This window comes from Pinus tabuliformis, chromosome 8 (genome assembly GCF_031772625.1).
Source record: "Pinus tabuliformis cultivar Carrire ecotype Pingquan chromosome 8, CPIR1, whole genome shotgun sequence".
Classification (NCBI taxonomy): Eukaryota; Viridiplantae; Streptophyta; class Pinopsida; order Pinales; family Pinaceae; genus Pinus; species Pinus tabuliformis.
The window spans coordinates 2078379300-2078396596 of NC_142294.1; the positions used below are offsets into that span (position 1 = coordinate 2078379300).

General features: G+C 35.8%; 2 protein-coding genes across 2 annotated transcripts in view; both read left to right on the plus strand.

The window, feature by feature from the left end:
• Positions 1-6741: 6741 nt before the first annotated feature.
• Positions 6742-8360, plus strand: LOC149244823 (disease resistance protein RPV1-like). Its single transcript, XM_089368080.1, has 2 exons — positions 6742-7281; positions 7415-8360. The coding sequence occupies exons 1-2, from the start codon at positions 6758-6760 to the stop codon at positions 8358-8360; spliced, it is 1470 nt and encodes a 489-aa protein (XP_089224206.1). The 5' UTR covers positions 6742-6757.
• A 99-nt stretch (positions 8361-8459) lies between these two features.
• Positions 8460-17297, plus strand: part of LOC149244824 (uncharacterized) — a 108065-nt gene continuing 99227 nt past the window's right edge. The window contains exon 1 of the mRNA XM_089371649.1: positions 8460-8615. Within this exon, the coding sequence (XP_089227775.1) occupies positions 8460-8615 (156 nt within the window). The remainder of the gene's footprint in view (positions 8616-17297) is intronic.

Here is a 17297-nt window from a genome sequence, read left to right on the forward strand (position 1 = left end):
AATTAAATGTAAGACAGATTAATCATATAATAAAGAAGAGGTTTCTATATACCTTGGGATAAAGTGGATGAAAAAGACAATGAAGTTCATGGTTTAAGAGTAGAGTGGTGTCAAAATATATAGCAAAAATGATACATAGTGGAGTCCTAACAGGTGACGCATGGTACACTTAGAGTGGGGCCTTCACTTGTGGAATGACACCGACAACCCACATGGGTGACGCATGGTACAGTTAGAGTGGGGCCTTCACCTCGAAGACTTGTGGGATTCCCTCTACGCGCCGATCATAATACGACATCTTTTGATAACACCTCCCACCTTCGTGACGACGGTGACTTTACTTTTCGACCTCCCCTATTACCCATACGCGTGTTTAGCCATTTCTTTAGTTTTTCATCTTCATCTTCATCTTCATTGCCGTGACAAGGGTTTCTGTTGAAATCTAATTTCAACGCAGACCAAGCCAGAAACCGTTCACCGGATTCTCTCGGGCTAGCTTTCCGACGAGGGAATAAACCGGCAATTGAACCCGAGAAATTTTAGTGCTGACATGTGGTTGACCCCTGACGTACTCCAACGTCACTTTCTCGGGTGGTAAAGCTCAGCACTTGTTGGCCATCCGATATCGTTATCCGCCGTTCGATCTGCTCCACTCCTTTCAGCCGTTGATTGATTAAACCTGCACACGGGCCTACATCAAATTAAAACTCATGCGTGGAGTAAAAGACTTATGGGTTGACCGCCGTATGAAAGAATTTAATGAATTTATGTGTTGTTCGTATTTTTTAGGTAGATGCTTTTAATATAAGTATGGGCAAGTATAATATATGTTTTTTATATATATTTTTATACGGCATGTATTAAAAAAAGGTCGTATGTAATAAGTTTATGTTTTGAGTGTGTTGACTTTTTTTATGGATGTATCGCACATGGTTGGAAACAGAGTGTTTTTACAGCAGCGTAAAAAGAATGATGGAGCAGTAAAAGAAAAACACACAGCAGTGTGTAAAATGAGAAGAACCAGGTGATGTAATTTTTGGAATAGCAAAAACCATGTGTGGTTTTGCACAAGCAGTGCATAAAGAAAATGGTGGAGCGATTTTTGTAAGCCTGTGTAATTTTTATTTACAGCAGTAAACTTATGTAAACTTTTATCACAACAGTAAGTTGTTTTTCACAGCAGTGAATATAAAAGGGATTTTACAATGGTAAATCTTTGCATCAGGTTTTAATGAATAGAATGTTTTTATGGTGGTGAAATACTCTGTCTCTCTGTGAATTTTTTTTTAAGTTGTCTGTGCACAAAAAGATCCTGTGGAGGTAAAACAGAGCATTGCCTCTGTGTGTTTGTTTATTTGGTTTTTGGTATTTTCTCCATGCAAAAATACCCAACAGTGGTATCAGAGCAGGCTTAGGCTCTTTAAAGAAGTTAAAGAAGCTGAAGGGAGAAGGTTGTTGCTGCAGCAAAACTTCTCAGGCAGACAGAAGACTCAGACATCAAAGGATTCAGGTATTTCAAAAGTTTTTTTTATGTTGCTGAAGAATCAGTGATTTGTTTTAAATACACAGTCAAGGAATGGCCAGCACAAGCACTGGTATGGGTTTGTTTAACACCCAGCTCCCACAGTTTAATGGGAAAAACTATGACTACTGGGCAATAACCATGACAGCCCTGTTTGCCTCTCAAGACTTATGGGAAATAGTTGAAGATGGCTTTGAAGAACCAGCAGATGAAACTGAGTTCAATGCATTAACTCAGGGAGAGAAGGATCTGCTGAAGAGCAATAGGAAGAAAGATTCAAAAGCCCATGTGTTGTTGTATCTAAAAGTAGACCAGAGTATGTTTCCAAGGTTAGCAGCAGCTAAGACAGCCAATGAAGCATGGAAAACCCTCAAGATAGCCTATCAAGGCATGGAGAGAGTGAAGACAGCAAAACTACAATTGCTGAGAAAGGATTTTGAGAACTTGAACATGAAGGAGTCAGATAACATTGACTCATTCTTCACTCATGTGATTGGTGTAATCACACAAATGAGAACTCATGGAGAAACCATTGAAGATAGAAGGATTGTGGAGAAAATATTGAGGGTCTTACCCTCAAGGTTTGATGCCATAGTCACCACCATTGAAGAGACAAAGGATCTCTCAAACTATTCAGTTGATGAGCTACATGCATCACTGATAACACATGAGCAGAGGTTGAGTAGGAATGAAAACTCATCTCTTGAGCAAGCCTTCAAGACCCAGATGTCCTTTGGAAGAGGAAGAGGTCAAGGCAGAGGAAACAAGAGAGGAAGAGGCAGAAGCCAGAACAGAGGAGGAAGGAACAGCCCATCAAATGCACAAGGAAGAGGCATCAATCCAAATCAGAACCAAGGTCAAGGCAGCAGCCAACAAGGAGGACAACATCATGCTCAAGGACAAAGGTATGATAAATCTAATGTTCAATGCTATTATTGCAAAAAGTATGGACATTATGCAAGTGATTGTAGAAAGAAACAACATGATATGAACAGCAGACAAAATGCAAATGTTACAAGAGAAAACAACAGTCAAGAAAATGTCCTGTTAGCTTGTAACATGGCTGAAACACATAGTGAGGACATATGGTTTTTAGACTCAGGTTGCAGCAACCATATGACAGGGAACATAGCCCTCTTTTCAGCCTTAAATCAGAATTTGAAATCAGAGGTCACACTAGGAACTGATAGTAAAGTGTCTGTTATGGGAAAAGGGGAGGTAAAAATATTTACAAAGCAAGGAGAAAGGAAAACCATAGTAGATGTATACTATGTCCCTGGCATGAGATGTAACCTCTTGAGTGTTGGACAGCTTGTCCATAAGGGGTACAATGTTTTCTTTAAAAATGATGTATGCACCATCATGGATATACCACCCAGCAAAAGATGCATTGCTGAAGTGAAGATGACAAGGAACAGGATGTTCCCTTTGAGGATCAGGGCAGATTTGAAAAACAAAAATGAAATTGCAGCAGTTACCCAAGAGGCCTTCCAAAGCGTGCCAAAGGATGAAAATTGGTTGTGGCACTTGAGATTTGGTCATCTCAATTTTGGAGGTCTAAACTTGTTGAGTAGGAAAGGAATGGTAAGAGGATTACCATTGATAGAGAAACCGGACAGCGTATGTGAAGGCTGCATTTTGGGAAAACAACACAGAGAAAGTTTTCCATCAGGGAAAAGCATAAGGGCAAAGGCACCCTTATAGATTATCCACTCAGATTTGTGTGGACCAATGCAAGCTCCATCATTAGCTGGCAGCCTATATTTCTTGACATTCATTGATGATTTTACAAGAAATACTTGGATATATTTTCTTAAAAACAAAAGTGAAGTGTTTGAGAAATTCCAAAACTTCAAGGCATTTGTGGAAAACCAAAGCGGGCTGCACATTAAAGTTTTGAGAACTGATAGAGGAGGTGAGTATATCTCCAAGGAATTCCTAAGATTTTGTAGAGAAAATGGAATTCACAAACAATTTACAGCAAGGTACACTCCGCAGCAAAATGGAGTTGCTGAAAGGAAGAACAGGACCATCATGGATATGGCGAGGAGCATTTTAAAGGCAAAACATTTGCCAAATGAGTATTGGGCTGAAGCTGTACATTGTGCAGTTTATATACTGAACAAGTGTCCTACAAAAGCAGTCATGAACAAAGTGCCGGAAGAGGCATGGAGTGGGAGAAAGCAAGGAGTCACCCACATGAGAGTTTTTGGGTGTGTGGCCTATGCACACATTCCGGATTAGCTAAGGAGGAAGTTGGACAGCAAAGGGGAAAAATGCATCTTCATTGGATACAGTGAGGAATCCAAAGCCTACAGGTTGTATATTCCATCTAGCAAGAAGTTTTTTGTCAGCAGAGATGTTCAATTCATAGAAGAGGAAGCTTGGGATGGAAGCATAGAGAAAACAGTGAATGTCAAGAACTGTTTGTCTCATGATGAAGATGAAGAGGAAGTGGCTGAAGTACATCCCCAAACAGCAGCGCCAACACAAGGACAGCAAGGGACACCATTGAGGATCAATGAGAGTGCTTCTCCAAGCACACCACAAGGAAGAAATTCAAGTGCATCTTCAAGCACTTGCACACCAAGTGAAAGAGGTAAGAAATTTAGAAATCTAAGTGACATTTATGAAGAAGGAATGAATTCCTTATTTGCCTTGTATTGTCACGTTGATGATCCTATTCATTTCGAAGAAGCAATCAAAGATAGGAAATGGATAGAAGCTATGGATGAGGAGATGAATGCCATAGAGAGAAACAAAACATGGGATTTGGTTGAGCTACCAAAAGGCAAAGAAGTCATTGGTGTGAAATGGGTCTACAAGACCAAGAGCAATGCTGAAGGCAAGATTGAAAGGCACAAGGCAAGGCTGGTTGTCAAAGGCTACAAGCAGCAGTATGGGAGAGATTATGAGGAGACTTTCGCACCGGTTGCAAGAATGGAAACCGTGAGAGCAGTGCTGTCCATAGCAGCTCAAAATAAATGGAAAGTCTACCAAATGGATGTGAAATCAGCATTCCTAAATGGAGTGTTAAAAGAAGAGGTTTATGTGGAACAACCTCTCGGATATGAGAAGAAAGGTGAAGAGCACAAAGTGTGCAAATTGAAGAAAGCTCTTTATGGGCTGAAGCAAGCGCCAAGAGCATGGTACAGCAGGATAGATTCATATCTATTGGATAATGAATTTGACAAATGTGAAGGAGAACCCACAGTCTACATCAAAGAAAAGGATGGTAAAATTTTAATTGTTGTCTTGTATGTAGATGATGTTATTTTCACTGGAAATGATATTTATCTTATTGAGAATTTTAAATCAGTCATGAAGGATGAATTTGAAATGACTGACATGGGTTTGTTGAGATACTTCTTAGGCATAGAAGTAGATCAAAATGAAAAAAGAATTTTTATATCTCAAGCAAGATATGTAAATCAAGTTTTGGGCAGATTTAAGATGGAAGAATGCAAGGTAGCAATCACTCCCACAGTGATGGGATTAAAGCTCAGCAGAGAGGACAGCAGCAAGGATTTTGATCCTAGTTTGTATAAAAGCATTGTGGGCAGCCTTATGTATTTAACAGCAACTAGGCCTGATTTAATGTATGCTGTTAGCTTAATTTCTAGGTTCATGGAGAGGCCGAAGGAGGCACATTGGCAGGCAGCAAAGAGAATTTTGAGGTATGTCAAAGGTACCAAAATGTTTGGAATTCTATATCATGCCTCAGAACATTCAGATTTGGTTGGATACACTGACAGTGATTGGGTTGGAAGTGTAGATGATCGGAAGAACACTTCCGGTTATGTTTTTAATATGGGTTCAGGAGCCATTTCATGGGCTTCTAAGAAGCAGTCCATTGTAGCATTGTCTACAGCAGAGGCTGAATATGTGGCAGCTACAGCAGCAGCATGTCAAGCAGTGTGGATGAGAAGAATGTTGAGAAGCTTAGGCCAAGAGCAGGCAAAAGCGACAGTGATTTTTTGTGACAATAGGTCAGCTATTGCATTGTCAAAGAATTCAGTGTTTCATAAGAGAACGAAACACATTGATACAAGGTTTCACTACATCAGAGAATTGGTGAACAATGGAGAAATTGTCCTAGAACATTGCAGGACTCAAGAACAGGTTGCGGACATCTTGACAAAGCCGCTGGATCAGAAGAGCTTTGAATTTTTGAGAAAGTGTCTGGGTATGACCGAATGCCCAGCTGTTGAAATTAAAGGGGAGTGTTGAAATCTAATTTCAACGCAGACCAAGCCAGAAACCGTTCACCGGATTCTCTCGGGCCAGCTTTCCGACGAGGGAATAAACCGGCAATTGAACCCGAGAAATTTTAGTGCTGACATGTGGTTGACCCCTGACGTACTCCAACGTCACTTTCTCGGGTGGTAAAGCTCAGCACTTGTTGGCCATCCGATATCGTTATCCGCCGTTCGATCTGCTCCACTCCTTTCAGCCGTTGATTGATTAAACCTGCACACGGGCCTACATCAAATTAAAACTCATGCGTGGAGTAAAAGACTTATGGGTTGACCGCCGTATGAAAGAATTTAATGAATTTATGTGTTGTTCGTAGTTTTTAGGTAGATGCTTTTAATATAAGTATGGGCACGTATAATATATGTTTTTTATATATATTTTTATACGGCATGTATTAAAAAAAGGTCGTATGTAATAAGTTTATGTTTTGAGTGTGTTGACTTTTTTTATGGATGTATCGCACATGGTTGGAAACAGAGTGTTTTTACAGCAACGTAAAAAGAATGATGGAGCAGTAAAAGAAAAACACACAGCAGTGTGTAAAATGAGAAGAACCAGGTGATGTAATTTTTGGAATAGCAAAAACCATGTGTGGTTTTGCACAAGCAGTGCATAAAGAAAATGGTGGAGCGATTTTTGTAAGGCTGTGTAATTTTTATTTACACCAGTAAACTTATGTAAACTTTTATCACAGCAGTAAGTTGTTTTTCACAGCAGTGAATATAAAAGGGATTTTACAATGGTAAATCTTTGCATCAGGTTTTAATGAATAGAATGTTTTTATGGTGGTGAAATACTCTGTCTCTCTGTGAAATTTTTTTTAAGTTGTCTGTGCACAAAAAGATCCTGTGGAGGTAAAACAGAGCATTGCCTCTGTGTGTTTGTTTATTTGGTTTTTGGTATTTTCTCCATGCAAAAATACCCAACAGTTTCCTCCATCTTCCAAACTGATCGATCGATCACTAGAAGGTATCAAGTATGAAGCCAGTAGCAACGTTATCACGCCAGCCATACCAGATTTTCATCAACCACAGGGGAAAGGATACCAAGCTGACTTTTGCCAGCCTCATTTACCATGCCCTTGAACCCTATGGGTTGCCAGTCTTTTTGGATCAGTACGTACTTTGCCCGGGAGATACCATCGAGACTGCAATCCTAGGAGCCATTAGAAGTTCCTCTGTTCACATTGCCATATTCTCGAAGAATTATGCTGAATCACACTGGTGCTTAAAAGAGCTTTGTTGGATGTTGACAGCATCTCATCAGCCCTGGTTTATTCCCATATTCTGTGACGTTGAGCCTTGCGAACTTCGTTTCATTGACAAGGGATGTTATGCCGAAGCCTTTCAGAAACACCGTGAAAGAGAATCCAAGGAAGTTGTGGATGAATGGGAAGAAATACTCGGAAAAGCTGCAGACATTTCTGGTAAGGTGTTCAAAGGGAAGGAAGCACTCGGAAAAGCCGCAGGCAATTCTGATACAGTGTTCAATTGGAAGGAAAGGTGAATACATACTTTACTTATTATCATATCACAAAAGAGATATTTCACTTATTTATCATCTATCAATTTGGTGAATCTTGAATCATCAATTTTTCTAACTATGATAGACTGCAAATAATTTTTTTGTTTACAGTGATGACTATGGAAAGCTTCAGAGGGACATTGCAAACGCTGTAATGAAACACGTCAAACCGGACCCGTTAGAGGTCGCTCTCCACCCAGTTGGACTAGACCAGGCCTGGAAGGATTTGCATGATCAAATTAAGAAACAAAGCTCCAAAAAGGTCGTAATAATAGCCGGATTAGGCGGAATAGGGAAGTCAACTCTGGCGAGACATATCTTCAACGAATTGAGGCGTTCGGAGTTTAGAAGGGCTTCTTATTTGTTTAACGTCAGAGAAACAGATGATCATGATTTGCAGCGGCAGCTCTGTCGTCATTTGCTGGGTAAAAATATGTTTGATAGGTGGGAGGGGAAGACTATGTTACGAAAGAGTCTAAAAGGATTAAAAGTTTTGATTGTTTTCGATAATGTGGATGACTGGCACAAAATAGAACGTGTACTGGATGTACATGCTGTGGAAGAGGGTAGTCTGATCTTCGTAACATCTCGTGATAAAGATGTTGTGAGGGCCTCTTATAAAAACACTTCATTCGTGTATGATGTACAGCCATTGAAGAACAACCATGCCCGACAATTGTTCTGCTATCATGCCACGCGTCAATCAAATTCACTTGAAGGCTGCGCAGATTTGGTGGAGGATTTTTTGAGAATTTGTGAGGGTTTGCCTCTCTGCTTACAAGTTTTGGGGGAGCAGGTATCTAGCAATTCTGATAGAACGCATTGGGAGCGGCAGTTGAAATTATACTCTCAAGGAGCGAGTCTGCCCGAAGCACACGATGTAATTAACAAATTATTAAAATGGAGTTGCAAAGATATGGACAGCGAAGAGCGAAGGATGCTTTTGGACGTGGCTTATTTCTTGGTGGGAGAAGACAAGGAACTGGCTGTTCAAGTGTTAGAGGGATTAGATTATATGGACGTTCACTACTCCCTCAGAAGGCTCTGTGAAACTTAACTCATAAGCTTCAAGAACGACGTGGACTATCATCATGATGAAACTAAAATATGGGAGCAACTTCGAAGGGAGATTCTGCGAACAGATTGGGAACATTCTATGGAGGAGGCACCGCAATCATTGTCAGCGGCTTTAACGAAGCGCAGTTCAAAACTTATAATGCATAATGAAGTCCGGGAAATGGCTCGATGTATTGTTAGAGAAGATCAAAGCGAGCCACTCCGCCTTCGCTGCGCAGTGGATATCGAAAAGCAGGTATGCGAAGTTTCGATTTCCTTGCACTTCTCGGCTTCTAATTATAATCTTTTTGACATTTTGACTTTGGATGTTTCTTATAATGGCTGGCTTGAAATTATGCCATTTGATGTTTTTAAAATTATGTTTTTTTAATAACCGGACGTTATATTGTTTTTTGTTTTGTTCGATAAAAAAAAATTGCTTTTTAAACCGATCCTAGGTTTATTAGGATTTAAAAAAAAATATTACGCTAAATATTTTGAAATAAAAAAATAAATTTTAATCTTTTCAATATGAAAGTGTAGCAAATTAAAAAATAAATTTTAATTTTTTTAATAATTTTCAAAATAAATGTTAATCTTTTCAATATGAAAATAGTAAATTAAAAAATAAATTCTAATCTTTTTAATATAAATGGTTTTCCGAATGAGTTGATCGTTATTTTTATATGGTTTTGATTTAAATAATAAGATATAAAATATATATTTAAAAAAAAGTTATTCAATTTTTGTACAAAAGAATGTCAGGTAGATAGCTATCTATCATTTTTTTTATGCAAGAATGCGAGTGATAGCTGTCCACCATAGTTTAAGCAAATATTTACATAAAAATGGTGGCCATTATCTACATAAAAATAAAAATTTATTGTAAAAGAATTCCTAATTATCTTTATTTTCACTATAAAGTGTTAATAATTATAAACTTTATGTATTTCTATAATTTTGGTTATTTGATTTGGAATTAATAAAATTTTAAAAAGTGTTTAAATATTAACTTTTGGGACCAATAACTGTGGTTGTCAATTATTTTTTGCATAAGGCGGGTACTAAGCAGCAACATTGCATATTAAATTTATTATATTTTGTAATTAGATATTTCCAATAACTAAACACTGTTTAAAAAATATGCCTTTTGATGTTTTGTTAAGAGGGTAACAATGGTTAAATTTGATATATGTGTGTGTGAGAAATATTCATTTTTATATGTATGTTTGCATGATAGAGAGATATATCTCTTGCATCTATTTTTATAACAATATATCTTAGATATAAGCAAACTCCCAATTGGATTGGGGAAATACAAGATAAAACTCCAAGATAAGCACATATTGCATGGTACTTATAAACTCTTAGATAAACCATGGTGTAGTAGTAGGCTCATTACTACACAAGCCATGGGTTTTTGGGCATGCTACAAAATGCTTGTCTCTATCCTAACTCACATCATGCAATCCCACACCATGCACCTTGAACCTTAAACTCTCAAGCTTGGGGGTTTAAACTCGTGCTCATGGGCCATCTTTATGCTATATAAAAAACCTATGGTGATAAAGTAATGAGATTGAAGGGTATTTTAGTTGTTCAATAAAAATAATAAAAATGACAACAAATTTTTTGTTTGATTTGAGAGTTTTTGTGTAGTTTGTTCAACTTTAGCATGCTCATAATACAACCCATTTTTCTACTTAGTGGTTGGAAATGGAAATCTCAAATGGAAAATCACAGTGACTTTCTTACATTCCTTAAATTTATAATCCAATCTGAACATGATCACATTCCTCTTTTTCAAATCTTGGAATGCCTACTAAAATGGTCTATTGTTACTTATTACACAATCATGGATTTCCTCATAACACATACCTTGTATATTATTATTGTTTTAAATATTAGAATCTTTCCAAAACCATCTATTTAAAAGTAAAAATGGGATCAAATTTGTTTTATTATTTATAAGATCTTTTTTGAATCCAACTTCTCATATTGAATGTTGAGATCAATTGCTCCTATTCAAAATACATTACACAAGTAATGGGTTTGAACGTGCTAATTGAGAATTATTTTACATGACTTACAAAAGCTATGAAATTACATGAACAATGAATATACATAATTTCCTAAATTATTGATCAGTTTCACAATTACTAACATGATTCAATATGTTATTCTTTAACGTCTATATCTATAATTTCACTGGGTTTTATTTAGTTTATGCTCAAGCTAAAATTAATAAAATAAAAGTTATCTCAGTAAAAAAAATTATTATGGTGAAAAACAAATAAAATAAATATAATAATAACATTTAAATGAGAAACATAAATAAATATAAAACATCATTGGAAAAACAATTTTGGCCTCGAAAAAACCATGCAAAACAATTTTTGCCAAAAAAAACCATAGTAAAAAACCTTTGGTAAAGTGTCCATCAAATTTACTTATACTCTCGGAAGATTAGTTCTTGATAATATTAAAATATTTCTTGTGAAAAGAGAGAAAGACGGCATGAAAATTCCGAATACAATAGAAACTAAACATAATTGGTTCTATTACTACGATAATTTTTTTTAACGTACTTAGGTTTTCTCTTTCGCTGGTGTGTTGTGAAAAAGGGTAAAAAGGAGAACTTACTATATAATCCAATCACAAAAATAGTACTGGGCAAGAAGACATTACAGAAAGACTTGCCGTTGAGGTTTCAGTTTATTCGTTTTTCTAAACTATGTCGCACGCTTCCGAAAAGAAAAATCCAAAGTCCATTACTTCAACAATTTTAACTTTGGGATGGCATATTAAACCCAAAGTTTATCTCTTAAATATTCCCAACTTTTGGATGGTCGAGGATTAATAGCATCATATTAATTAAATGCAGTAATACGTTCTTCAACTTCCGTAACGAAGTTCAGTTAAAAGGAATATGTTTGAAAGAGAATCAAGTTAGGGTAAATAAATCCATGTGAAAGAGGAAACTTCCGTAACGAAGTTCAGTTAAAAGGAATATGTTTGAAAGAGAATGAAGTTAGGGTAAATAAATCCATGTGAAAGAGGAAATGAGTTTCTATGGGATTCAAAACATTGCATAACTAATTTCTGATTTTCCAATTTAAACGTTGCGAGGTAACGAAAATGTTAAATGGGAACAAATTATTATCCGATACACAGTCGGTAATGTACAAGAAAACATTACATGAAAAATTATGATGAAGTTATCAGTTTATTTGTATTCTAAACAATGTCCATCGGATTTCTGAAAAGAGAAATCCAAAATCCACACTTCATTGCCATTTCTCACTATCGAATAATATATCAAACATTACAGACTTTGCATAGACTATCCTTCAAGCATCAGAATTTCACTGTTTCTGTGTCTCTCTATATCCTTTACATTACACTAACGTAGAGATGTATGTTGTGGGTGAGTGTGTTGCAACCATAACAGACTTCTCTATTTTTCGAGAGCATGCAGACTTATATTAATTGTAAATACCAAAGTCTTTAGATATAATGGTGCGGCCCCAAGAGTTTTTGATGGAAATTTGGATGTGTAGCTTTGTTTATTACGAAATATTTGTGAAAATTATTAAGTCTATTATTTTCTTCTCTCCAAATTATATCTATATCTGGTATTTTTTGCTAAATTTTCCATATGTCAAATGCTCTAAATTTCCATGTATTTCTCAACTACGAGTTGGTTTTCAGTAGTTTGATTCCATTTAGTTGCTATAACCATTAAATGTGGTTGTTATTGAATATTTTCTCTACTTAGAAAATCTGGAATGCAAATTTTACTTCTATGAAAGTTTTAGGATTAAGAATAAGATTCCATTCAGTTGCTATAACCATTAAATGTGGTTGTTCCTGAATATTTTCTTTACTTAGAAAATATGGAATGTAAATTTTACTTCCCTTGACCTATTTAATTTCAAAATCAAAGTTTGTGAAGAGAGCTTCTCATCCAACAAAATTTGACTCTCTTGGTTTTTTGATATTTTTGGTTAACACTCTCTTCATGGCTGAAGCATCAGTTCTAAGATTTTTTATTTATTTATTAGGTGTATATCCAACTTATCAATGCAATTCTAAGTAGTTTTCACTTCTTTTCAATGGTCGAATAGAGGGTTCCACACAAGTGAGGCAAGCTGAATAATTTACTCGTGGCCTTCTTTTAGTTGTTTGAGGATTACTTCCCATCTTATATCACTCCCATCCATTTCAACAATCTTTGGCAAACTTTTATAAACATAGAGGATAGGAAGAATTGTTACCTGCTCTTTTATATTTTTAAGTGCTTTATACTCCATAGTTCTGGTTTTTTTTAGTCTTTGATTTAGAACCTTTCGATCCTAGGCAAGGTCTTTATAAAAATTACAGTCATAGTTTAGACAACCAAAGATGGGTTTTGTCTTTTATTTCATTTGGGAAATTTCTCTGCAAATGTCATTGAGTGTTGCTGAAGAGCGATCTCGCCATTTTCAATGACGTGTCCAAGGAATTTAACCTTGGTCTCGAAGATTTCCATATTATTTTTTCTTAGAATTAAATCACTACTTTTGAAAACTTGTTTAAATTTATGTACATGCTTAAAATGTTCATCAATTGATCTAGAAAATATCAAAATATCATGAGATGATAATGGTCGGCTATCATGCTAGGGTATCTAAGATATTTGTTTTAGGGGGTTTTGTTTTAATTTTTGGAGGACCAATGTCTGAAATATATTTAATCAGTGATGACTAAAGTTGTTGAATTATACTAATGTTAACCAAAGGCTGTTATTAAAATCCACACAATGATTTAGCTTATATGGTGATGACTAGAAATAAAAAATATTATGACTATTATACTTTTCAAATAGAATTAAATAACCATAAGTAAGAAAACCTTCAAACAATGTTCCGAAAGTTTGACAAAATATTCCCAAGATTACAAAAATACCGCTGATTTTATGATTTAGAGGGAATTACTTAAACAAACAATTTTTATAATTCATTTTCTTTAAAGATGATCTTTTTAGAAAGCTTATAAGAGTGAATTGAAACTCAACTACTCCTATATGGTTATCTTTGTAAAACTTAAGAATATGAAGAAAACAAGTGAATGAAAATTGGAAAACTTACAAGGAATACTAAATTATATGAATCAAAATTCAGAATCCTTTGCTTTGGTATTAATGATTCAGAAAACGCTGAGTGCATTTACTGATTACAAATGTTTCTTCAAGGGTGCCACCCTTAATAACTCGTTGAAAAGAGTTATTTATACAATCTTAGAGATAAGAAAATATCTTAAACAAATTTACAAAAATAGATTAATACAAAATCAAGAATATGAACTGATACTCGATTATTTTGGTGTTGAATTGTTAGTGACTGTTGAATGTTGCTAAGCTGTTGATGACTGTCCCTAGAAATGTTGATTGTTGTTTGATCCTCCTTTTAGTCAAGTAAATTAGTTAATTGTTCCGAGCGTTTCTTAATTGGGATAGATAACTTATTCACCCTTTGATAAAGCTCATTCAGTTCTATATATCTAGTAAAAGTGGGTTTCACTAAAAATATATGTCTAATTTCATTTAGGATGGAAAATGTATCTCTAAGTGGATTCAACACAACACTTGGTGTCGCTTCACCTCTTATGTTTGAAACTGTAGCTGCATTGGTACTAACCTGTGTAAGTTTTCAAACATAGTCTTCAATGGGCATTAATTTATCATTTATCACCAGCATAGAGGGAAAACCCTTGTTGGTCAAGCATTCCAACTTACTGAAAAACGTTGAACTATAACATTACCAATGCTGCATTTATCCTCCAACTGAAGAATGAGATTTCAATAGCTTCCTGAGATTTTTCCAACAAGTCCTTTTGATCAAAGATTATCCTGATATAAGGCGATATATCTTTGATTGATTCAGTATTCTCTTCCCTAACATTTCCTTTCCCAAACCCATTTTATTTCCAAGGTAAGATTCTTTGATTTCTTTATGCAATACCTCAATTTGACTTTTTTCCCTTTGCGACTTAGTTGCATGTGAATTGTATGTAATTTCTTTCATGCATTGTAATGTCTTCAGTTGATCCTGCAATTTCTTCATTTCCTCTTTCTGAATAGACAGATTCTGCATAGCTCCTATTGTTGTTCCTGTAGTTGCTGATGTACCTGAGGCAGAAGTTGTAGTTATAGAGACTGCTTTAACAGGAACTACATCCATTCGAATGTTGGCCCTTTTTACAATTTCCTCTTTCTCTTTGACAAGTTTCTCCATTTTCTCCTCCATCTGTTTTATTTGCAAATTTTGTTCCATGATGAGTTTCATCATGTCAGATTTTTGAGTTTCAGTTTCTAATCTCTTTAGTCATTGGGTCCTCTGAAGCTGGCAATTTTAGTTGCTTCCTCAATGCTAAAATCTCGGTATTTTGTCTTGATAATTTCTTTTGCAGTCTGTTAGGTTCCTATACCAATAGGAGTCATAATTTTTGAATGACTAAGATTAAACCTGTAATATGTACATACCTTTGCTTGTGTAAATGTTTTCCATATTCAAGAAAAAATTAAAAAATGTAAAGAGGGTATGTTCTAAAAGAAAAATGAAAGGACAAAAAGAATATAAAGGTTAAAAAAGATGAAAAATATGAACTCCAATAAAAGAAAATAAGACCATGAAAGTGTGCAAACCAAAAATGCCACTACCATTTACTTTTTATGAAGCATAATAATGATTGTGTGCAACTAGTTATTCCTGCCACAATCCATGGTAATCAAATAGTTTAATCTTGGTTACTCCATGATTTAAATTTCATGTTATAGATAGAATTAGGTAAAGTAAATAAAAGGAGCTCAATAGTTTAATCTCAGTCCTTGGATATAATAAAGTTAGACTTAGATAGCTTACTTTTGTAAAAGAAAAGAAAATGTTTTGATAAAGGTTTGCCAGCTTAAGTGCACCGTAATAAAGAGAAGAAAAATGGTAGGATGAGTAGGTGGGTAAGTAGAAGAATGGTTGCAGAATTGTGATGATTGTTAGATAAAAGCATATTCATCATATTCATCATCAAAGTTATAAGTATGGATAAAATTGGGCATGTCTCAAATCCACAAAGTCAAATTGATTAACCTCTCTCACTCATTACACCTTTCACATAATTAATTTCCAAGAAAAGTCTTAAGTACCTAAAATCTTAAGTCAAAGGGGCTCGGAGCATTTGTCTGACTTCTGGAGGGACCGGAACTTCGGCCCAACGACTTATAGGTCCTAAGTACTAAAAGGCCCCTCATGAACATTCACCCCCTTTAAAAACACTCATATTACCCAACAATCCTTTTTTCCTATGAAAAAACATTATTTTCCTAAGGAAAAGTCATTCCCCCCTAATAAACCCCTTTCTTTAAGGATAAGACCTTGTTATCCTAGAAAAAGTGATCACCCCCCATCAAAAAACCCCTTTTTCAAAAGAAACCCACAAGAACAACACTAAGTCTAAGTTATAATGTGTTTATAAAAGCAAATAAATTATGAATACACATTTAACTTAGCGCTAAGTTATTTTCTGCTTTCAATTCATATTAACTTTATATATTAAAAACCCAAAAAAGAAATATAACCCTTCCCGTATATCATTATAAATAAAACACTTATATTAATACCCGCCCCAAAAGTTTGAAACATAAAATTTATAATAAAACCCTACCCCGATAAAATGAATTAATTGATCGATCTACGGTTAATTAATAATCAACCTCTACCAATGAAATCACCCCCAACGCCCTTAACCCACCATAATCCATGATTAATTAAAACCCGCTACTCTTAAACCTTCACTCGACCCCTCCATTAAGCTTCATGATAAAACTCTGCCCCGATCACTGTACGATCAGGCCCCCTTTGATCCAATAGTGGACGATCATATCGGGTGGCCTTCGAAGTCCGACCTTTATCTGCCTGATATGGGTTGTTTTCCTGCTGGGCCCCAATGCTATGTGGCGCCCGATGAATGGCATCGAACGACATCCCACCAAAGCCCAAAAGATGTGCGATCAAACCCGCTTACTACCTCCTGCTAGACGACAAAACGTCCCATCTCCCACTAAAATCCAAATGTACCTGTTCCCATAAACCCACCAAACAGTTGACTTTGCCAATAAAACTAAAAAAAAAACTTATTATTTTTTGTTTTATCGTGGAAAATAAAGCTCAGGCCTCCATGCAAGCTATAGATTACGTACAACTACCAACCCCCATCTGACTACCAACTTGTAGAAGCCGCTAAACTTCTAGTCCACTCTTTAGTCACCTACACCTCCTGTAACTGTGCATAGTCGTCCATCAGCCCATTCAGAGCCAAAACCAGATATTTATTCAAATTCACCAAGAAACTGTGTCTCATTCCCAAACTTGTTACTCAATTGCTTTAAGTTATTAAGTAATTATGTAAAAGAATTACCCAGAAACCCCAAACTACTCTGAATTGAACCAAATTGCTCCAAATTGACTGAAAACCCTTTTTACTCATTCTTAAATCCACAAGAACTAAGAATGGCCACTCCCATCGCCATGGATGTTCGACCACTTTCCACTCCCCACCTGGATTTAGACCATCTCCCTTTGGCGGACAAAGACTTCCAAATCAAGGACACCATTGTTCAGGAATCCCCACTGAAATTATACTGCCAGTACAGAGACTAGTACTTAAACCATTAGACAAAATAGGTCTTTGGGAGTCAAATTTTCCTAAGTACCAATTCCCTAGAGTACATATCTTTCTTGAAATCGTTCATTATTGCCATGTAAACTACAATCCTAGCCAAAGAGTAGTGACATCCCCTGACCATACTGTACTTTTCACCATCATTGTTGAATCCATCAATGAAATGTTGCAGTTGCAACTAGGACAAAATTTGACTCCCATTTCTATTGGAGACCTGCTAGAC